Source organism: Ranitomeya variabilis, chromosome 5, assembly GCF_051348905.1.
Source record: "Ranitomeya variabilis isolate aRanVar5 chromosome 5, aRanVar5.hap1, whole genome shotgun sequence".
NCBI classification, from domain to species: domain Eukaryota; kingdom Metazoa; phylum Chordata; class Amphibia; order Anura; family Dendrobatidae; genus Ranitomeya; species Ranitomeya variabilis.
Window position 1 is genome coordinate 127,360,971 of NC_135236.1, and position 24,683 is coordinate 127,385,653.

General features: G+C 42.2%; 1 protein-coding gene across 1 annotated transcript in view; it reads right to left on the minus strand.

Moving 5' to 3' along the window:
* The window catches only part of SMAD6 (SMAD family member 6), a 66,324-nt gene that overhangs the window by 13,056 nt on the left and 28,585 nt on the right, over positions 1–24,683 (minus strand). Inside the window, exons 2-3 of the mRNA XM_077263256.1 lie at positions 20,715–20,771; positions 6,110–6,178 (exon numbers count right to left, since the gene is read on the minus strand). Of these exons, the coding sequence (XP_077119371.1) occupies positions 6,110–6,178; positions 20,715–20,771 (126 nt within the window). The remainder of the gene's footprint in view (positions 1–6,109; positions 6,179–20,714; positions 20,772–24,683) is intronic.

Below are 24,683 nucleotides of genomic sequence, written 5' to 3' on the forward strand. Positions count from 1 at the left end.
ATCTGTGAACAGCCGCTAATTCAATTGCCGGCTTTTCATTTCTCCTGCACAAACCCGACAGGATATGAGACATGGTTTACATATAGTAAACCATCTCATATCCCCTTTTTTTTTGCATATTCCACACTACTAATGTTAGTAGTGTGTATGTGCAAAATTTCAGCGCTGTAGCTGCTAAAATAAAGGGTTAAATGGCGGAAAAAATTGGCGTGGGCTCCCGCGCAATTTTCTCCGCCAGAGCGGTAAAGCCAGTGACTGAGGGCAGATATTAATAGCCAGGAGAGGGTCCATGGTTATTGGCCCCCCCGTGGCTAAAAACATCTGCCCCCAGCCACCCCAGAAAAGGCACATCTGGAAGATGCGCCTATTCTGGCACTTGGCCACTCTCTTCCCACTCCCTGTAGCGGTGGGATATGGGGTAATGAAGGGTTAATGCCACCTTGCTATTGGAAGGTGACATTAAGCCAGATTAATGATGGAGAGGCGTCAATTATGACACCTATCCATTATTAATCCAATTGTAGGAAAGGGTTAAAAAACACACACACACATGATTGAAAAGTATTTTAATGAAATAAACACAGCGGTTGTTGTAATAATTTATTGTTCTCTCAAATCCATTTGCAGTCCCTCGCTTGGCAACATAATAAACGCACAAGATACATACCTTCTGATGTACTGTCAGGTCCAACGATGTAATCCATCTGAAGGGGTTAACTAATATTACAAGCAGGAGCCCTGCTATAATGCAGCTGTGCTCCGTGCTTGTAATTCCCCTGCGAATGAATGAAATGTAGGTCATTGACCTACATTTCCTTCAGTCGCGGTGATGCGCCCCCTGGTGGATGTCCTCATATGACCTGGAGCGTGGGAAAAAGTTCCCAGGCTGCAGTTCATGAGAACATCCACCAGAGGGCGCCTCACCGCGAATGAATGAAATGTAGGTCAATGACCTACATTTCATTCATTCGCAGGGGAATTACAAGCACGGAGCACAGCTGCATTAGCAGGGCTCCTGCTTGTAATATTAGTTAACCCCTTCAGATGGATTACATCGTTGGACCTGACAGTACATCAGAAGGTATGTATCTTGTGCGTTTATTATGTTGCCAAGCGAGGGACTGCAAATGGATTTGAGAGAACAATAAATTATTACAACAACCGCTGTGTTTATTTCATTAAAATACTTTTCAATCATGTGTGTGTGTTTTTTTTAACCCTTTCCTACAATTGGATTAATAATGGATAGGTGTCATAATTGACGCCTCTCCATCATTAATCTGGCTTAATGTCACCTTCCAATAGCAAGGTGGCATTAACCCTTCATTACCCCATATCCCACCGCTACAGGGAGTGGGAAGAGAGTGGCCAAGTGCCAGAATAGGCGCATCTTCCAGATGTGCCTTTTCTGGGGTGGCTGGGGGCAGATGTTTTTAGCCACGGGGGGGCCAATAACCATGGACCCTCTCCTGGCTATTAATATCTACCCTCAGTCACTGGCTTTACCGCTCTGGCGGAGAAAATTGCGCGGGAGCCCACGCCAATTTTTTCCGCCATTTAACCCTTTATTTCAGCAGCTACAGCGCTGAAATTTTGCACATACACACTACTAACATTAGTAGTGTGGAATATGCAAAAAAAAGGGGGATATGAGATGGTTTACTGTATGTAAACCATGTCTCATATCCTGTCGGGTTTGTGCAGGAGAAATGAAAAGCCGGCAATTGAATTACCGACTTTTCACTAACACCGCTGCGTATTTCTCGCAAGTCACACTGCTGGTCCGTGTGGAATCCGTATTTTTCTCGCCCCCATAGACTTTCATTGGCGATTTTTTTGCGCAGTACGCTGACAAACGCAGCATGCTGCGATTTTGTACGGCCGTAGAAAGCCGTATAATACTGAACCGTAATATACGGCTAATAGGAGCAGCCCCATTGAGAATAATTGTGCCGTATGTTATGCGAGTTTTACGGACGTAGTTTCTGCGCTCTTACGTCCGTAAAACTCGCCAGTGTGACGCCGGCCTAATAATGGATTCAAGACACCGTATAAAGCAATGTAGAAATAATTTGAGTATCAGAGGCATCCTATCCGACAGGTGCTCCTTCCTACTCATCTCAGATTGGGGGCACAATCTGTTAAATGTATCATTTAATAGAAAAAGATGTAATTAGCAGTGCCTCATTGGAAAGGCAAAGATGAAAAAAACTAACTAAACAATGCTGGCATAAAAGTCTGGACCGAATCCATTTGATGCGGGCTATACCAGGTCCTGGTGATACAAGCTTGTGCATTTCTGCAGCTTGGGGCTCTGGGATCTGATTTTTGTAATCTCCGCTGATCGAGGCTGGTCATACACATGACGTCCCACTCAGCACTTGTTCAGTCTACGGTTCTCTCTCCAGACCCTTACATACAATACATGCACTAATCAGACATGTGAACATGTGTTTTCCACAGGAAGAGAAGATTAAAGACCCATTAGACGGCTGTTGTCCGAACGTCCCTCTAATGTGTACAGCAATGTCGGCAGGTTCAGCCAACTTTAGCTAATGTGTATGGGGAACTTACTGTCACGTGAGGAGTCTGGCCGCAGTTTACTGAGAGTAAAAGGATCGAATCCATGAAATTCAACTGATCCTTAACTCCCCGAACGTCTGTCATCAGGCCCCTATACACATTACATAGTCATCAGGCCAATATATACATCTATTGTGTATATCCACACTCGTTAAATAGCTGCCGGTTGAACTCTCTCGTCTGGTCCATCCGCCACCCTCCCTGAACGCATTCATGCTCACTTCAACTGAGCGAGCATGTGTTCTCAGTAAAAGAATGCCTATGGTGGTAACTTATGAAAACAAAAAAACGGGTAGTTAAAAATCCAATCCTCATTTCCTCTAAAGTCTGCCATAGGGGTGGCAGGGAAAGCGACATAGCCCTTATACACATTAGATCAGTATGTTCAGTCATCATTTATTTAAGGTTTCAGCCAGTTTAACCCCTTATGTACTTAATGACCAATAATGTCACTATGAGGTTATAGCTCTGGAACGCTTTAACTGATCCGAGAAACCTTTTTCGTAACATATTGTTAGTGGTAAAAGTTTTTTGGTATGACTTGCGTTTACTTATGAAAAAAAAGGAAATTTGGAAAAAATGTTGAAAGTTTTGCCATTTTTAGACTTTTAATTTGTGTGCCCTTACATCAGAGAGTCATATCGCACAAAATAGTTAATAAATAAGATTTCCCACATGACTACTTTACATCAGCACAATTTTGGAAACAATTTCCAAACCCTTCGGGTGCTTCACGAGAACTAAAGCAATGTGGAAGAAGAAAAAAAATGAACATTTTACTTTTTCACAAAAAAATTACTTTAGGCCCAAACTTATTTTCACAAGGGTATCAGGAGAAAATGGACCACACAAATTGTTGTGCAATTTCTCCTGAGTACGCCAATACACCATATCTGGGGGAAAGCCACTGTTTGGGCGCATGGCAGGGTTCAAAAGGGAGGGAGCACCGTTTGACTTTTTGAACGCAAAATTGGCTGGAATCATTGGCGGGCGCCATGCTGCATTTGGAGACCCCCTGATGTACCTAAACAGTGGAAACCATCTCAACCCCAACAACACCCCTAAGCCCAACCCTGGCTCCAACCGAAAAAAGGAAAATACATTTTTTTTTTTTTTTTTTTTTTACTAAACTATGAGGTGATAAAGGGGGGGTTTGATTTAATATATATTTTTTTATTTTGATCATTGTGATAGACCCCATCACAGATATCAAAATGAACCAATAGGAAAAATCTTCTATTGTTGCGGGTGCTGGCCGGCAGATCTCGGCGGGAGCACTGAGTATGTGCCCGCCATTTTCTTCCCGGAAGACGACACCGGGTGGACCTGGGAATGTCGGAGGTACCAGGGGGGCTTGGGAAACCCCATTTTCTCTCATCTGGTATGATAGATCATATAAGAGGAGAGAGAAATAAATGAGAAATCAGACTTTTTTTCTGCCGTCGCCATTATTTGATGAATAACGGCGACCGCAACACTGGGGATGGTAAAAACCAACTTGAATCATGTTCTCTGGCGTCTCAGCTACCCCCAGTAGTTGAGACCCTGGAAATTTTCCGACGCTACCCTAAATACCCTTATTTCTGCCGCCGTTAAAAGGCGTATCGGTGGTCGTTAAGGAGTTAAGTATGTATTTAAAAAAAAAAAAAACGTTGGCAGCAAATACTATACTGGAGTTGAAGATTGTACCATCCTTCAGTGTAATGAATGAATGTCTTGCGTAATGTTGTTGCATTTCCTTTCCTACGGGATCCCCTATAATCAATAAACAGGAATATATGCGGCTGCGGCCAGAGATTCCATATTGCAGACAGGATTGCAGTAAAGTTTACATTAAGCATTTTGTGCACTGTCGGTGTGGGTAACAACGAAATGCACATACAATTCTGATCCTACCTCATCCCTTGTCAAACACTGTCTTCCTCCCACTCCTCTAATGACTTCATGCTGTCTGGACCTGTCCCCATAAAGACTAGGGATTGGCTCAGGCATCTCTTTGTGATTGTATTAAAAGATCTATTAATGTCATGACTGTTGTAGATAATGGAGGTTTCAATACTTTCTACTAAAATAATAAAACTAGTAATTGCAACATTGTAGGGTCAACCTTGTCATTAAGTAGAAAATCTAAGTAACGCTACTGGAGCCCATACATTCGGATGTAACAACCAAAACAGGACATCTGGATGTACACCAACTTTAGAAAAATAAAACCACTAGGTTAAGTTGTTTGCCGCACAGCGCCTCGTCCACATATACACAGGTAGCACGAAATTAAAGAGATCGCATATTTTTACATGTTTAGATACACGTGTTATCACAGACAATAATAACCAACACTGAGACTGATAAAATGGTATTTACATGCTATGTCATCTGACTTCTATGCCCCTTTTAAACACGTTTTGTGAATGGAAAAGGGATCATTCATTCCCACACAGAGCTGCTGCTGGCAATATTAGATCATTTGATTAGACTGTTATTTATCACTTCAAACCCGCATAAATGAACATTTTGATTGGTCGCCAGAGAATAGAATGGTTGTAAAAAATTGTTTGCATATTGGCAAGATGGGTATTATGGGAGACACTTTTGGGGGTTTGAAGCCTAAACCCATTGCATTATGCCAACAAATCTAACAATTAGGCGACTAGGCCAGGTTGGTGTAACAGCAATTAAATATGAGAACTCAAGAAAGATGAGCAGAGGTGAGGCCTGAACAAATCGAAGTCAAGTCTAGGAGCTGGCCACACACTAAGCCAACTTTCCTAGCCCTAAACTGTTCAGAATTGCTCAGGTCAGTACAGAACACCTGCATTGCCCATTGCCGTGCTGTGAGTTAAAGGGGACCTGTCACCAGGTTTGTCCCATATGAGACACACCTTTCTGCCCTGATATACAGCATTCTAATATGCTGTATTATTGCCCCAAGCCGGCGTGCAACAAAAGAAATACACCTTTTATTATACTCACCTGCAGGGCAGTCAGGTCCAATGAGTGTCGCTGATCCTGGTCTGGCGCCCCCCTTCTTTCGATGCGGTCTTCCTTCTGTGCCTCGTATGGATGAACCGTGCTACATCATTCAGTGTGTTCACCGACACCGCGCTCCTGCGCAGGCGTTGTTCTCGGCCCTGACCAGGGCAGAGCAAAGCACTGCTGTGCGCATACGCCGGGAAAGGTCAGAGAGCACAGACGCATGCGCATTACAGTACTTTACTCTGCCCTAGTCAAGGTAAAAGAAGTACGCCTGCACAGGAGTGATGCACAATGCCGGGGAACAACATAGGACAGGAGTGCGGCATCGAAAAGGCGCCAGACCAGGACCAAAGACACCCATTGGCAGTTGAAATGGCGACACCGTGAGGCAGTCCAGTCATTAACCACAACCATCATCTACTGCGAATATACTAACAGCAATCAGCACATGAGTATAACAGGCAGTAGTATCGCCTACGGAATGTTTTCTGGTCTAACATATTGGGAAGAAAGCAGGGTGTTAGGTGTTCACAACAAACACTGGACATACCTGAGACATCACCAGCAGTGATACACATTGAACTTGAAGCATCCATTTCAGTGTATGAATCAGAAAGATCTGTAAAAACAAGTACAACATTTAGTTCACAAAATAGCATTTTCTAAATCATAAAGGAGAGACTGGGCAAAAAATATTAAATATAAGATCACAAGGCTCGGTTATTGTCAGAAGCAGTTGAAGTGTAAACTACTGGCTCAGTGGTTAGCACGGTTGCTTTGCAGCGCTGGGGTCCTGGGATAAGATCCCACCAAAAACAACATCTGTAAGGAGTGTCTATGTTCTACCAATGGGTTCACAGGTGTTTTCTTATGAAGCAAAAAGAAAGACCTTAGACCAATTTCAAACAAACACCTTGTCTTGGTAGTGTCGTTATACAGACGTCCCAAAAACTGCCAAATATCTTGGGAAAAAAAGGCTCAAAACACATGGAATATTGATTTATATCCTATTTATTGAAAATTCACAAATATAGTCAATATTACCTGACTTTTTCCTAAAAATGGCAATAATAGGAAATAATCACCATATTCACCACGGTGAAGCAAATCCAAATGTATCCGGAGTAGACGATCTATTGGCTCCAGAGAGGAACAGTATAGGCAGAGACGCCACTTGACATGGAGAAGGGCTGCACCTGCGGTGAGGTTTTGGGGATCCTCCCCTTTTACAAACACGTGATGAGGCGTTTCTGCCTATACGGTTGCTCTTGGGAGCGAATAGATCATCTACACTGGATACATTTGGATTTCTTATTATTGCCATTTCCATGAAAATGCCTGGATAATATTGACTATATTTGTGAATTTTGGATAAATGGACTATTGATTATACCGAGGTGTTTTATGCCATTGTTTTTTTTCCCGCATTGCACAGGTTTTTTCCAAAGTTAAACTGATAGGGACTATAGATTGTGAGCCACAATGGGGACAGTGATGACAATGCCTGTAAAGTGCTGCGGAATATAATGGAGCTACATCAGCAAAGTATAATAAATACTGTCAAGACAGCATGGTGCTAGCTTAAGCCACCCACCAACCTGATCAGGACACTAGAAAAACCACATTTTCAGGTCTCCATAAGGCTCAGTTTACATAAGTCTAGGCTTCCATTTCATAACAGTCAACTCTGCAGGATCAGTTTTCTCTTGGATCTTCATGAATTTTGAGGGACACCATTGATGTATGCGGTGCATCAGTCTTGTCAGGTGTGCAGTATATTTGACGCCAAGAATAGAACTATAGAACACAGTATTTTGTCAAAATAAGAACCTCAAGTAGAGCATTAATATTAGGAGAACCCATCAACCAAAGCTCATTTTCAATCTTGAAATAAACAAAGCAATTTAATTTGGGAAGGTATAAAACAGGTCACCACACAGTCTCGGGTCATAACAGGTGCCTTTTATGTAGCATCATTAAAGTAGGTGTAAGCGTATATGCAACACCAATAAAATGGTAGATGACAATCGTTATAAAGCTTCAAAGGAAAGAAGGCAACCTAGAACAGCTAAAAATCTAATAAATGCTACACATTAATTCCTCCATGTTTAGATTATATATTCATTTCCAGTAACAATGTCTGACAAATCAGGCCCGCAGAGCGGAAATGATGGATTTGTTACCAATGACAAATGACTAGCAATATCAGTCACATTATGGTCTATGGCAGCCAAAGAGGTTTTTCTAAAAAGTGAGTTTTTCAAAAGTCCCACTCATGTATACACAGATTCTTCTACAGGTGTCTAGATCCATTTGCTATCTATATTTATTACTATAAGTCAATCATCAAAAAAGAAACCCTGAAGGATCAGATATCATGAAATCCATACAGACAGAACAATAGATCCACAAATAGGTGAGAACTGATATACTACAAATTAATCTGCTTTCAACGCAATGAGTAGTAGTTTGCAAGTAAAAACCTTATTAAAAACATAGTACTTGTACTCTAAAGTCCCAATTCAGCAAACTGTTTTAAGCATAAAACTCTTCGAAAAGTCACAATTTTTTTGCACAATGAAGTTCTGCAAACATTTTACGACTTTTGTCGTTTTCATGCTACTTCCTACTATTGCCGTCAAAATGGGCGAAGCTGAGGAGGAGCCACAATGTGGCCATGCACCATCAAATTCATGAAAAATGGAGACATTTCCTATGTCAGAAATCCTACTTCAGCAACTGGAGGCGCACGCCAGAGATAAGTTACGCTGAGCCCATTGAGTGGCGTGTGCCTCTTAATGACTTCGAGAAAGAACATATCCAGGTGAAGTGTCACAGGATGCGCTGCTGATAGTACGAATATTTTCCTTGAAAACTTTAATTTAGCAGGTTTACAGAGTCAATGCGTTTCGAGGTCAACGTAGGACCTCTTCATCAGGACGAAAAAAAACCCCTAGTCTTAATGACTTCAGCACATCTTATTACTGCATGTCCATTATTAAGAATAGCGCACAAAATGCCAATTTTAATGAATCGGGGCCTATGGGTATGTGCATCTTTAGATCGTTTTTGAAGCAGTAGATACTTTAGGAAAAAGTCAGTGGTGTTTTCCCTGGAGAGTATCATCGGATGTCTTTTGCGGTGGTTTCGCCACTGGTTTATTTTTCTGTTCCATACATAGCATTGAAGGAAGTAGCCAAAGGAATGGATGAGTCAGTCATGTCTTATACCCATGTCACAGATTTTGAAGCTTGAAACGGTTAAAGTAGTTATAAACGATGGGACACTTATGTAAAGCAAATTGTTTTGACATTGCTGTGCATTCTTTCTTGCAGTTTTTATTTTTAGTGCTTTTCTAGGTGGGTTCCATTTGTAATTTGCCTGAAAAACCCAACGTGTACACAGCTATTTCTGCCAAACAATACATACTCGTGTACACCCAATGTTAGCATGAACATGATTGAAAAGGGAAAGGAGACTAAAGGTACCGTCACATTAAGCGACGCTGCAGCGATACAGACAACGATGGCGATCGCTGCAGCGTCGCTGTTTTCGTCGTTGTGTGGTCGCTGGAGAGCTGTCACACAGACAGCTCTCCAGCGACCAACAATGCCGAAGTCCCGGGTAACCAGGGTAAACATCGGGTTACTAAGCGCAGGGCCGCGCTTAGTAACCCGATGTTTACCCTGGTTACCAGTGTAAATGTAAAAAACAAACAAACAGTACATACTTACATTTCGGTGCCTGTCGCGTCCCCCGGCGTCCGCTTCCCGGCACTGTGTAAGCGCCGGCCCTAAAGCACAGCGGTGACGTCACCGCTGTGCTTTGCTTTACGGCCGGCACTGACACATTCAGTGCAGGAAGCTCTGAGCAGCAGCGCGGACGCCGGGGGACGTGACAGACATCAGAAGGTATGTAGTGTTTTTTTTTTTACTTTTACAATGGTAACCAGGGTAAATATCGGGTTACTAAGCGCGGCCCTGCGCTTAGTAACCCGATATTTACCCTGGTTACCATTGTAAAACATTGCTGGCATCGTTGCTTTTGCTGTCAAACACAACGATACACGCCGATCTGACGACCAAATAAAGTTCTGGACTTTCTGCTCCGACCAGCGATATCACAGCAGGATCCAGATCGCTGCTGCGTGTCAAACACAACGATATCGCTATCCAGGACGCTGCAACGTCACGGATCGCTATCGTTATCGTTGGAAAGTTGGTCAGTGTGAAGGTACCTTAAGGCCATGTGCACACGTTGCGGATTTCTTGCAGAAATTTTCTGCAAGAAATCCGCATTTTTTTTTTGCGTTTTTTTTCCGTTTTTTTAGCATTCTGCAAGCGTAATTAGCTTGCAGAATGCTAAAGTTTTCCAAGCGATCTGTAGCATCGCTTGAAAAACTGACTGACAAGTTGGTCACACTTGTCAAACATACTGTTTGACAAGTGTGACCAACTTTTTACTATAGATGCAGCTTATGCAGCATCTATAGTAAAAGATAGAATGTTTAAAAATAATAAAAAAAATAAAAAAATGCTTATACTCACCCAGACATCTCATCAGCGGCGTCCGTTCGTCTTCCTATAGCTGGTGTGTGCGCACAGGGCCTTCCGTGACGTCACGGTCACGTGAGCGGTCACATGACCGCTCACGACCAATCACAGGACAGTGACGTCATCGGCAAGGTCCTTCGCCGCACATCAGCTACAGGAACCGAACGGCAGCGTGCAGCGGTGAGGCGGGAACACTGCGCGGGACATCGAGGGTGAGTATAGGACTATTTTTTATTTTATTTCTTATTTTTTGACCACTTATATGGTGCCCAGTGCGTGGAGGAGAGTCTCCTCTCCTCCACCCTGGGTACCAACCGCACATAATCTGCTTACTTCCCGCATGGTGTGCACAGCCCCGTGCGGGAAGTAAGCAGATCAATGGACTCCTAGGTGTGCGGAATCCCTGCAATTCCGCATTTTTAATGAACATGTTGCTTTTTTTTCCGCTATGCGATTTTTTCGCGGAAAAAATCGCAACATTTGCACAAAAAATGCGGAATACCTTGTAAATAATAGGAGGCATATATAAGCGTTTTTTTCGCGTTTTTATCACGTTTTTATAGCGAAAAAAACGCTAAAAATCCTGAACGTGTGCACATGGCCTAAGACCCAGACCGACACCTCTGACTACAACTTGTCTCCTACCTAAAGCTGCCCACACACATTAGATAACCATCATCAAAACAACAGCTATCTTTCCAATGATTAGTGAGAGAATGAGGGCCATGGTCCGGGCTAAGTAGGAGGCAAGAAACCAGTAAAGGCAGAGAAGGTTCATGCGGTTTATATTATTGGTGGAACTATCGCCTTCATTCTCCCACCAATTGATTGGTATGACAGGAATCCCGTTCTGTGGGTGCAGCAGCAGCTGAGTCATCTTGATTCCGTCGTTGTGGGTTAATACAACCCCGATAGCTGAAAAATGGTGAACTGTTCAAATAACACGGTGTTCCTCCCTTGGATAAGACCCTATTTGCACTTGGTATCCCGTATGTTTTCTTCATTAAACAAAATGAGCAGTCAATGAAATGCCGATGGATCATTCTCCTCCCAAATATCTATCCGAGGGACAGTCACGCATCTCCCATAAAGATTAGGGCGCAGTCATCTGCGGCCCGCGGGGCACTGGAGCTCCTTGGGACAGCGGAAAGCAGGCTGAGGCTACGTTCACATTTGCGTTGTGCGCCGCAGCGTCGGCGCCGCAGCGCACAACGCAAACAAAACCGCAGCAAAACGCATGCACAACGCTGCGTTTTGCGCCGCATGCGTCGTTTTTTTCATTGAATTTGGACGCAGCAAAAATGCAACTTGCTGCGTCCTCTGCGCCCCGACGCGGGCGCCGCAGCGACGCATGCGGCGCAAAACGCAAGTGCGCCGCATGTCCATGCGCCCCCATGTTAAATATAGGGGCGCATGACGCATGCGGCGCCGCTGGCCGCAAATGTGAACGTAGCCTGACTGAGAAGAGTGCCTGCACCCATTACATCTTGCCATAGTTTGCCAGAACACAGGGTGTTGGAGTGGAGAAGTATCTCTCCCACGCTGCTGGATAACTGGTGGTAGGTGAATTTGTGGAGAATTTTTTTTAATCCCCTTTCAGACATCCACTGTACGGCGCAGTGTGAGCCGATTTCCTGCCAGCCACCATACATGTAAGGCACAAAGATGGCTTCAGCTCTGAAGAAGTCACCACCATCATCATTGGGTGTCTGCTGTATATCATACTAGACACCCTGATGCAAAAGGTTAGTCTGTATTCATATTGTACTTTGTGGCTCATTAACCCCTTAGATACTGTGGTCAATAGTACCAGTGGTATAGAGATAGCTATTTGAGGGAGTGGGCTAACTCTAAGCCTATCTGTACCCCCACAGGCTATCAGTAGTTGCCAATTAATGGTCTTCAAGTCAAGGGGAAAAAGCAGGGTCTACCAGGTGTCAGCGCATGAAAAACAGAACAAAAATATTTTGCTGGAAAAACAAAGTAAACAAAAGTATGTTTGGTATTGCCGTGTTTGAAATGGCGCAAGCTATATACAAATGCACTGGCCTGCAACCAGTTTTGAAGAGAAAGGATAAGAGTGTCCACTGAGAGGGAAATGTTGGGTTACAAATGGATGACCATACTTGCATGGAGTCCTCTAGATGGGGTAGCGGCTCTCCCCTCCTAACTAATGGAGAGGGGAACCAAAACATGATGCTCATATACCATTTGAGCACATATGATTGGGGGTCTATTAATGGCACAGCCTTTTTAAGAGTGCTCCTAAGTATATTTACGCCATGACAATGAAACAGGCCATGAGAGTCCAAGAACCGGCCATAGTGGACATCTCCAGTAAAAGAGAATATTGCAACACTGTTCATTATCACAGCTTTCGGTGCATTATATGGACATTGTTGGATCTGTTTGTACTAGCCCAATAAGTTTAAGTAATGATGTGAAAATTGGTGAATGCATTTAATCATCAAACAAAAAAAAGTAGGAAAATCCCAACAAACCTGTCAGATATCTAACTTATTCATCAAAGAGAATAAAGGGCTGGGAGTAATCCCCAGCCAGATGTTCAAGTGAAGACTGTATAATCCAGGTAAATGCAGAGGTTCAGTGGGATGTCACCAAGTCACCAGTGGATCCCTGCTGAGCGAGCGGCACTGCCTGCAGGGTCTACATCCCCTCCTCCTGTTACACCCACCCCCTCCTTTTGTCTGTAGCATGTAAAATTTCAACTGCCCTGACCACAAAGCAGGCTGAAACATGGTGCTGGAAGGATAAGGTTACACGAAGCCTTTAAATGCTTCATAGTTACCATACTTAATTACCCACATTAACATTCTTGAAGTTGTTTATTCCTGCAGGTTTCCTTCCTTCCTCCCTCTGCTACTGAAGCACAAGAAACTTTGTTTTAACAAGTTACCCACATTGTTCCTTCTCCATTAACAGGAGGAAAGTCTTGCACAAGTATGAGAGCTGAAGAAGCGCAAATGTTTGGATCTTAGTAGCTAGAAACCAAGAAACGATCACTACTAATTCTTAACATTTACTGTGGTGTCTTATGGACACGACCAGCAGCGTTCAGTAAAGGACAACTCTGGCAAAAACCAGTTGTTTCCAATGTGAAAATTAATTAGGGGGATCAGATTCCTAATGAACATACAAAATTAATTGGCCAGCACCCAAAAGGACGCTTAAGCAGCCGTTCAGTGATTAGCAAAGGTGATAATGCTGGGTGCACAGGCCATAAGGGCTTACTCGCCACGTTACGGATTTTACCATGATTTTCTGCAATTCTTATACCACTGCGATTCTGCAGGTATTTCTAAAATTACATATGAATAAGCTCAAAGGAAATATTTAAACAGGTTGATAATCAGGAACAAGCATTTTTCGGGCCATGTCTGAAAGGGCCTCCAATCACGGATCCAACGAGCAAAACGCAGATGATCTGAGATGTTACTAAAGGTGCAGCTAGCAACGGGGTGCAAAAATTAAGAAAGCATAGGATGTGCAGTAATAATAATAATAATGATGCACCTGTATCAAGAGTACAGAAATCGAGTGGTTAGGCTAATAAATCAGAAACCTACAAACATAGGTATACAGCCAAATAGAAAGTGTAACATCATTTTAAAAACACGTTAAAAAAGTAGGGAGAATCACAAAAAGGGGATACAAACACAGCAAGAGGAGATTATAGATGTGCCCGCCTCTTGGCGAATCCGGCCACAAAGTGCTATTTAACAGCGGGGATATGTCGGATTACATTCTTATACTTTACTTCCATTGGATGATCGGAGTCGAAATGATGCCCTTCGCCAGTCTGACGCCAGCTCCTGACGAAGGCTTTCGCCAAAACGCGCGTTGGGGCTGGAGTGATTCTAGCAGGAGGTGTCTATTTATATAAAATATGGCACTTTATTACTGGCATGTCTGCCCCTCATCAGATACCGGACATTGGTTTGTTGCCCTTCTTTGATCCCCCCCCTTTTTTTTTTTTTTTTTACTTGTCCTGAAAGTGTTAATAAATGTTTATTTATATTTTCTATTTGGAAACATAGCTATTTTGTAGGTTAGTTATTAGCAGCATATACTCCTGTGTAAAAAGCAGGGCTGTGGAGTCGGAGTCAGCGTCCATTTTGGTGGAGTCTGAGTCGGTACAAGGGTACATATGCTCATGATTAGAAATAGTAGTGTTCTGGAAGCATCGTATTATATCGCTGTGTCCAAAACGCGGCACTCTATGTTACAAGCACAGTGGTTGGGATTTATAGAAATCCCATTCACACTGTGCTTTTTAACGCTGCGTAAACTCACCTGCGTTGCGTGTTTCCGAGTCGCAGCATGTTAATTTCTGTGCACTTTCCCTGAATAGACTCATTAAATGCAGTAAATCCGAAGAGATCGAAAGGAAAAAAAAAAAAAAGTGCTAAAACGTAGAACGCAGAGTTTTGGATGCAACAAAAATACACTGCTTCCAAAATGCTACAATTCCTGATAATGTGCACATGCCCTCAAATGCTCCAACAATATATAATAACTTGGGTAGAGTAGTACAATGCATGATGTCCTTTAAATGCCTGTTCTGTTCCTGATCTAAGGATCTGAGCAGTTAGTTGAGATGAATCTGTGCTGCACTTTATGCACATGCCCAGTAGTGACCAGTGCTGTGGGGTCGTAGATGAGATGAATCTGTGCTGCACTTTATGTACATTCTCAGTAGTGACCAGGGCTGGGAAGTGAAATTGAGGAGTTGGAGGTTTGGCTTACCGACTCCACAGCCATGGTAAACAGGACATGTGTTGCCGAGAACCATGACAGTTTATACACATAGAACAATCATATTATTACCATTGTTTCTCAGGCTGTTAAGCAAGAGGCTTACATGTAGCCAATCTGGGGTCATTTTAATGGCCGCTATTGTGTACGGTAAACCCATCTTTAGGCCTCTAACAGAAGTGATTTTTCTAGTACACAAAAAAAAGACTGATTTCCATCAGTGTTTTGGATCTGATTTTCATTAATGTTTGGCCAGTATGGTGAGATCGAAATTGGACATATCTCTGATTTATTTGATTTATTCACAAACACGTGGTCCATGAAAAACCAAGGACATGTGAACAATCCATAGTCTAGAATGGATAGATGTTCTGTAAAAAATGTACATAAATCACAGAGGTCTGAATGTGGCCTTAGTTGTAGTTGTGCTCCTCACCTTTGTAGGAGAAATTGCTGCTGGTGCCTAAAATTGGTGTAGTGAGATCCAGTGGAAGAGGCAATACCTTCCTAACAAAGTTTATTGGCCTGTACAACAGTCACTTGATCACTAGCTGATCCCATCATTTAATCACCAGTTTTATAGGTACATATTTTCCTAAAGGTGCTATTGACATAAACTTCTCACCAGTCAGTAACAACCCATCCAATCCACACAGGAAAATAAATCAAAACACGGATGTCCATAAATCAAGTTATGTCTAATAATGAGAAATGACAGGGAAAAATTATTGAACACACTGAAATTTACCTAATACGTTGTACAAAAGCCTTTGTTGGTGATGATAGACTAAAGACACGTCCTGTATGGAGAAACTAGTCGCACGCATTGCCCAGGTGTGATTTTGGCCAATTCTTCCATTCAAACACTCTTCAAATCGTGAAGGTTCCGTGGGCTCCTATGAACTCTGTGAGCTTTAGTTACTTCCATAAATTGTATACCTGATTCAGGTCTGGTGATTGGCTGGGACATTCTAGCAGTTTTATTTTCTTTCTATGAAACCAATCTAGAGTCTAATTGACTGTGTTGGGACCACAGTCTTGTGGAAATGTCCACTCTTGTTTGATTATCATCCTGATAGATGGCAGCAGATTTTTATCAAGAATGGACAAATGTCCATTCATCCTTCCTTAAATTATATTAAGTTTGCCAGTATCGTATGCTAAAAAACAGCCCCACAACATGATGTTCCCATCTCCAAGCTTCACGGTTGGTATACAGTTTTGGGGTGATATGCAGTGCCTTTTGGTCTCCAAGCCTGGTATGTATTATGGCATCCAAAGAGTTCAATTTTGGTCTCATCTGAGCAGACTGTATTCTCCCAGTAATTCCCAGGCTTGTCTAAATATTGCTGAGCAAACTAAACGAGCTTGAACACGGTTTTTGTTCAGTAATGGAGTAATTGCGTACTAAGTGTGCATACAGGCCATGGAGGTGGGGTGCATTACTTCTAGTTTTCTTTGAAACAATTGTACCTGCTGATTCCAGGTCTTTCGGTAGGTCTCCACAGGTGGTCTTGGTTCTTGGAACAACTTCTGATAATTGTTTTCACTTCTCTGTCTGAAATGTTGCGGGGAAGCACCAGCTTGTGGCCGGTTCATGGTGAAATTAACTTCTTTCCACTTACGGTTCAATACTTTCCCTGTGTCATTTCTCATTACACATAACTTAAGTTATGGACATCTATGGTTTGATTTCTCTGCCTGTGTGGATTGGATCGGTTTCATCTGCTGAGAATTTAATTTCAACAGCACCTTTAGAAATACAGAAAATTAGTGACACATACAATACCCATTTCACCGGCTCTGTGTATGTACCGTATACTATATACACACACGCATTATGTATGTATGTTTTTTCTTTTTAAATAGAATTTTTGACATCTTTCTGTGTAAAAAGATGTGCTGAAGACCATATGAAAATCGTCTGGGGTTAACAACAATTGTCCCCATACGGTTTGCAATGGCCCAATAAATCAGGCAGGCAGCTATCGACTTTTTACATAAGCGATTTATGCTCACTGTGGGCAGAAATCTGTGTAAAAGCACCCATATCGGCACAGTCACTGACAACATGGAGAATGTCATAAGTGTTGCCCAACACAAGGAGAATTTACTTTTTTTTTACCCAACTGCCAAGAAAAAACAAGGAATAGATGATTAATTACACCTTATAAATTAAAAAAAAATCTCATTAATATCACTATGTCATACAATTAATCAATTAGCCAGTGTACACAAGCTATAAAATGCTTTTTGAGTTTTTTTTCCCCTGACTGTTTTGTCAGATCTGCGGTTTTGCAAAATGCAGCATGTGACGCAAAATAGCAACGTGTGAACATAGCCTCAATATTGCTAAAGGTATCAAAACTTGGAAATTAACAAAACTGTAATATAATTATAAAAGTAGTTATATGGATTCCTCATACTGACAGTAGTCACTCATCAATATATACTGTTTTAACTTTAAGAAGTCTGAATGGATATGCAATCATACAGGTAGGATTATCCTGTCTGTCACAATCACATTTCATGGATATCATGTTATTGCAGAAGGACAAGAGACAGACGGCGACTGGCATTGTGGATGCGGTACAGAATTACTAAAGCAAGGATTACAAATTGGCTTATTTTAAAGTTTCAACCATATCCAATGCCACCCATTAATGCTGGGGCAACACGATTTTGGAAGCAACAGGTCACACGAGATTAAGATCGCTATATGCTGCCATTACATTGCAGCATAATGCAGGTGACAATGTGACTCCATTCTCAAGCACCACGCTGTATGTAGCACCAGTTCATAGCAATCTTTGGCCTTGCAACCTGTGTTGTGCCCAAAGTCATTAAGTAATGATGCAGAAAAAATCTGTTGTGTAAAGTGACTTGCAGAGTGGATTTTCAATCCACAGAATGTCAGTTCATGTTGTGGATGTCACACTTTGCCTTTGAGGATGCTACTGCAAAAATACATGTATGTCCCGATCAACAGCTTAGGTGTAAAAGGAGGTCTGGCCAAAACACTAAAATATTTCCAGATATGATAGAGTAACTAACAATGCACTGGAATAATCGCCGGCAATGGAGATGATTCCCCCACCCACACTGCCCAGTGTGTGACATGTCCAGCAGCCATCCTTCCTCGGGCTGATTTGTTTGGCTAATGGAGACAGAGCAATTAGTTTAGTGAAATAATGGAAATAATATTTACACAAGGAGTAAATACGGAATTTTGGGAGGGTGCACATTTGTCAAATGGACACAGTTTACAATAGAGCATTAGATGTTTGCTGAAGAGAGTAAAGAGAGCACTCTCACCGCTGTTTAGGAAAAAAATACCGCCTAATTAATTAGGGAACGTGGTTTAGATTAGACTTCTAGATATTGTATCCTCCGGTAGCAAGAGATCAACTGAAAGTCTGTGATGTAGAGATGTCTGCGTGGTAGCCGGAACATCTGCACACAGCAAACAGAAGGATCACTTCGGATGCATCTGTGCAGATTTATCAATGGAGAAAATAATTATGTAATATGCAATCAGAATAGCACTACATTCATCCTAAAATCCATATCGAAACCCATAAAGACGCAAAAATGTTTTCTTCGACGCTGAGGTCTAACAGGTATGCCCCCGATGGGGAATACAGAGTGTGCCTTACTGCCGGCTCCAACCGGACTATCTGCTTACAGTTACACCAGTATTGTCAGAGCTGCCCAAGTACTACTTAAAGACAACCTGTCATGATGACCGACCCCTTCAAAACATGTCCACAGGAGCCTCTGGTGTCTGCCATGTCTATTGGTATGAATACGGTGCCACATCACCACATCCACGGCTCATTTACAATGAAAAGAGATTAGCAGGGGTGAATGCCACCACAGTGGTGCACCGGTGCGAACGTTCAATATTAACATAGGTACATGCAAAGAGACTGCAAATGGGAGGTAATCTCTAAAAAGTTGTCCACTTTCAGGAAAGAGGACCCCAAATGCTGTTAAATATCCAATATAACAAACACAGCAGTTACTCATCCTCCCAGGGTCCCGCGACTGCTTCCTGAAGCTACTCCCATCTCAGCGTTTTGGCTGCAGTGGTAATGTCACATCGACAGCACGCATCACCGCTATAGCCAATCAATGAGCTCAGCGGGTCATGCCGTCTACCTTCCGCCTTTACATTGGGTGATCGGATGTATTATGCTGGCATAGAATCATTGATAAAAGGCAGCTCATTGTTTCGTGTAAACATGGAATATGCTGACAATAAAATGACGCCGCTTGGTGTTCCCACCAGGGCTGTGGAGTTTGAGCCCATTTTGGTGAGGTCGGTGTCATGGAAATTGAGGAGTCGGAGGTTTGGCTTACCGACTCCACAGCCCTGGCTCCCACTGATCTGTGTAATCGAGTTATTAAAAAGAGAGCTGGTCAGCTTACAGGTAGGCAATCAGTGGCTGTTAACGGGCTAGATCACCCAGTGTAAATGGCACCTGTACCCTAGATAGAACTATTTTCAGTGTTTCCTCTATAAAAACGTTACAGGATACAATAACTAAGCATATTATACCTAATAGAATGACCAGAAAGTTCAAAATATACGGGATACACTCCTGACTGACACTTCCAATGGTAAGGTAGGATAATAACTGGGAGAAAAGCCCAATCTGGCTGATCAATCTCCACCCGAGTATCTGACAGCCGCACAGATAATACATATTGTTGGTGGACGGGCCAGCATTCTCATGGACATCCATTACTGGACTATACTATAAACATAGAATGTTTGCGCATGATCAGAAATGGACCCTATTACCTGAGGGGTTCACAGAATACCACTTATAGCTATTCCATCTACAATACATCACTCACTGCGTGTTTTTAGACCATGACTGCAGCATTAGGCGACATAAGACAAGTGGACAACTCTACTCCAACCTCCCCAGCCCAAGGTACAGTGCTCCAGACAGCGAGTTCAAGATGGACAACCTCATTATAACGCTGACTAAATAAACATGGGACCACGTCTAGCTATGCTTCCTGGGAATTTCTAGAACCGTCGTCTTCTCCAAAAGGAAAAGTTGCCTCCCAGAGAAATTCCACTGGTAGATTAGTGTAACATTTGTATAGAATAAAAACTAGGGCCCTAAACATGCACGTCGTAACCTCTTAACGAGCACACAATTTTACTATTTTTTCTTTTGAACTTTTGTTTTTTTTACTCCTTCTTCCAAGAACTATAACTTTGTCAGTAGATATAATCACATGAGGGCTTGTTTTTCCAAGACAAGTTTTAATTTGTAGTTTTGAATGACACCATTCACTTTACTACTAGCACTGACAAATAGGGAAAATAAATTCCAAGTGCGTTAAAATGGCAAGTAACCATATGACGTGTATTTATATAGTTACAGAGGGGGTTAGAGAGGACTGTAAGTTACTGGCAATGCCTCCCTGCAAGGGAAATAAAAGGATTTCGGGACAGTTGGGCTACGATGTACATTAGATTATCGGTGGCATTGGATGAAATGTACGACCAGTACATCAGGAACAGATATCAATGCATGCAATATGGAAATGAGAAGATTTGTATAAAAACAAAAAACAAAAAAGTGTTTGTCCCTGAAATTTTTAGAAATTGAAAATGTTCTTTAAAAAGAAGACTTCTATTTAATGTACAGAAATGAAAAAAAAATATTTCCTAAACTTTCAGGTTTCATTCCCGAAGTGGTGTTTAAGTTGCCTGCCAAGCATAACAACTGGATGGCGCACAAGTGACATCTCACCGGCCTGGCTAATCAAAAAAATAACCATAATTAAATTGCACACACTTACCCAGAGGTTTTTGCTCAAATTTTGGAGACAGTCGCGAATATGGAGGAGGAGGAGATTCTGAAAGAGAGAGAAACAAAACGTAAATTTTATGAGACGCACACAACAAAAAAGCTTTGCTATGCAATAAAATCCTGTAGTTCATTATATTTTTCGCAGCTATACCATGTTGACACTAAACTGTCAGGTCCGGTGGCAGGTGTGCACCTTAATTAAGATGGACATGCATGCAATGACCCGAACAGATTTATAAGGGAAAAAAAAAAAAAACACCAGCCGCCAATTGCACCTTTTCTGCAGACGTTAAAATCTTGGTTTGTCAGCAGCACATTCCCTTTACACTTACAATGCGTGGTTCATATCACTGACACTGAATATTTGTATAAAAACAGGAAGAAAAAAAAAAAAGGAGTACTGACTGACTTGATATATTGGCACCCAATTTAAAATCATCAGCACATAAAAATTTTAAAGAAATATTAAAACGGGTTGTTCACTATTACTACTATTAACCCCACTCTTCCACCTATGCAAAATAACACATACTCACCTCCCGTATTGGCGTTAGGTTTCCCAGTACCAATGCCAACCAGCAACCACTAACAAATGGAGTTATCACACATCCTTCTGATGTCTAAATTTTCTCCAAAGGAACTGTGAGTGAAGCTTCCCTCCAATTGTCTGCAGTGCTCACGTAGCACAACAATGTCAGGCAAGCACTGGAGACCTGGTGTCAACACCACTGGAAAGGAGTGCGTGCATACGTGGTGGTGGTGAGTATTTGTTATTTTTATTATACACTGGGGAAGACCGTTTTAAAGGGAATTTTTCAGCGGGATCTCCCCTACCAAACTATATGTGCACGTAGCTCTTTCATAGACAAGTCCAGCAACACCTTTACATGGCCAGTCCGTTCCTCCGTTACTGAGCAATCAATGTTTTAATTAATATTCTAAGAGGTTGAAGGACTATTGTAGATCTAAACCATCCGCCATTCCGTCCACTGTTACCTCCTACCGTATAACTGACAATCTCTATGCTGTGTGATTTCAGGCAAAAGGAGAGTCAGTCCAGCAGGAGGAGGCGTTGCTTGAAGGGGAATAGAGCTGGAGTGACAAAGGCTTCATGTATTCAGCCTTGCATATCTATACAAAACACTAATTTTTCAGTAACTGAGGAACAGATTGACCATGTAAAGGTATTGCTGGACCGATCTTTGGAAGAGTATATAAATAGTTTGGGGTGTGAAATCCTGTTGACAGACAGGGCTGTGGAGTTTAGGTTTGGCTTACCAATTCCACAATCCTGTCAGGGCCGTGGAGTCAAGAGTCCATTTCGGTCGGAGTTGGTGTCATGGAAATTGAGGAGTCGGAGGTTTGGCTTATCGACTCCACAGCCCTGCTGATAGATTCCCTTTTATTAGGTGTTGTGTTGTCTGACTAACGAAAAAAACACCATTAAAAATATTGTCATTCGCCCAGAGCCACAATAGGCCCCCTGCACTATTACGTAAGACCCCACACGTTTTTAGTGTATCATTTCACAGTTGTCACTGACCAATAAAGATGTATAAAAATCCAAGAGACAGCAACGATTAGGAGAGATTGATTCTTATGAATTGCAAAATGCAGAAGAGACAGAATGAACTATATGAAGAAAATGAAAGAAGAAAAAAAACACCACAAGAGTGAGGAGAATGGGGGCAGGGTTTGGACTGTCTCCTCCAGCTCATTACAGAGTAGAAGGTTTTTTTTTTCTCTGAAAGAGAGGAGATGCCATTTCCTAGGACAGAGTGGCTGAATGAGAGCAGGAGGGGAGGGAAGGGGGCAGTGGTGACTGCAGCTTTAAGAAAGCAGCTGTAATTGGCGAGATCTCCAGATAAACAGTCATTCTGGCGCCAGCAAAAAAGCAAACTCTGTATTATCACCACTCCTACTCCTCAACAGCAGAGGGACCTCCTCAGGAAAGCAGCGCTGAGAGTGATCTGATTTCAAAGAGAAAGCAGCCAGACCAAATAAACTTCAAACTCCCTGATTCCTGGACTCCTCTACTCCCCATTAGAGAGGACTCGACCTCATAAAACCATTACAGAGAAGAATGGCTTCATCTCACTGTCTGCATTCAGTAACACAGCCGCTAATTCTACTTTCTACAGCCCCCCCCCATTCCTGACCGACTGCATTAATATTTGCAACAGCGTCGACATGAACCAACATGCACGTCACTAAACACAAGGGACAGTTGTCCAAGAAGTCCATTTACAGTTTGGAAAACAGGAAATCCCACCATTAAGGCTTCACTTATCGCCATGAAAACTCAATGTAACTGGAAATTTTGTACCATAAAACCTCATAATGTCATCTAGCGCCATGATAACCAAAGTATTAAGTTTGACGATGGCAAAGACCAACTAAAAACACATTCTTGAAACTCGTGCACACAACATTATATATTTTACAGATCCAAATAAAGGCAATTGGTCTGCAATGTGCCCGCATCCAGACAATGTGCCTCATATGCCACAGTACAGAGAATACAGTGGCAGGTGACCGCATCGTACAGTGGCAGACAGGAGGATGCCGTACACGGAATTCGGTGCCAAGAGTAGAATGAACTATCACAAAGCAGCTTCTTTTCCAGAAACAACTCCACTCTTGTTCATGGGCTGCTACTAGTGATGAGCACAAGTGATCGGATAAGGTGTTATCTGAGCATGCTCGGGTGCTAACCCAGAGTCTTCGGTGTGCTCGAGTAACATGTTCGAGTCCCTGCTGCTGTATGTCTCGAGGTTGTTCGACAGCAGCAACACATGCAGAGATTGCATGTTTGGTAGGTAATCCCTGCATAGGTTGCAGCTGTCTTAACAGCCACGAGACAAAGCCGCGGTTACTCGAACATGTTGTGAGCACAGCAAACACACTGGGTTAGCACCCGAGCATGGTCGGATAACACTTTATCCAAGCATAGACACTCATCCACTCCTGACAAGTATCCCAGTTCTTCCCAATTTTCTTGAATGGAACAGAGTTGTAAGGCAATGGGCAAATGTGCTCCTGGAAGAAAACAGCCACGATTTACTAATCTCAACAACTCTAATATTACAGCAAAAACTGATCCCAACAAAGTGACCTACTCATTACATTCAGTAAACAAATACATAAACATTTAGCAGGACCCGTTGAACGCGAAATCAGAAGTACCAATCGGCCAATGAAGAGCTTGTACGTACAAAGTGGATAGGATCTACAGAAGTGTCATGCCCACTGTGCTTTTTTTTTTTTTACTGACCTGCGGAGTATATTAAAAGAGCCGCAAAACATCTAGTCCTCGTCAATACGCTGAGTTTTATGTGCGGAATTGCACATGATGCACAATATATGAGAATTCCATTAATGCACAAACTCCGCAGATAAAAAAAACGCACGCGTCTTTAGTGCAATAAAAGTCTCCTCACCTTGGCATGTCAATCTCCGCAAGGAGAAATGTTAACCCTTGGATTCTGCTGTGGAAACGCACTAAAAATCCATGCAGAAGCAAAAAGAAGAGAAGCCAGCACTGCTGAAGGTCAAAACGCAATATCCAAAGTGCACATGCACAAAATAAATTCTGACTGTATTTCAAATATGAGATATTTAGCAAATAATTGATCAATTCTTTGAGCTACCCCGCCACTTCACGGCAATCTCATAATGGGGCAGTCCTAACTCTACGTTTTTTATTTAAAAAAAATCCATGCAATCCACATGGCTATCATACAAAAAAAAAAAAACACAACTCACTCAAAAATGTAACCAACCTAATGTGTACAGAAACACTGCAGAAAATGTACAGCATCAAAGATTCACCAAATACTTATCATGGGAAAGTACCCTTAGAAAATTTAGAATACGCAAAAAAAAAAAAAAAACACATGCTACAATCTGCAGGTGAACTGCAAATTGATTTTCCATCAAGACAACTACTCTGAACATA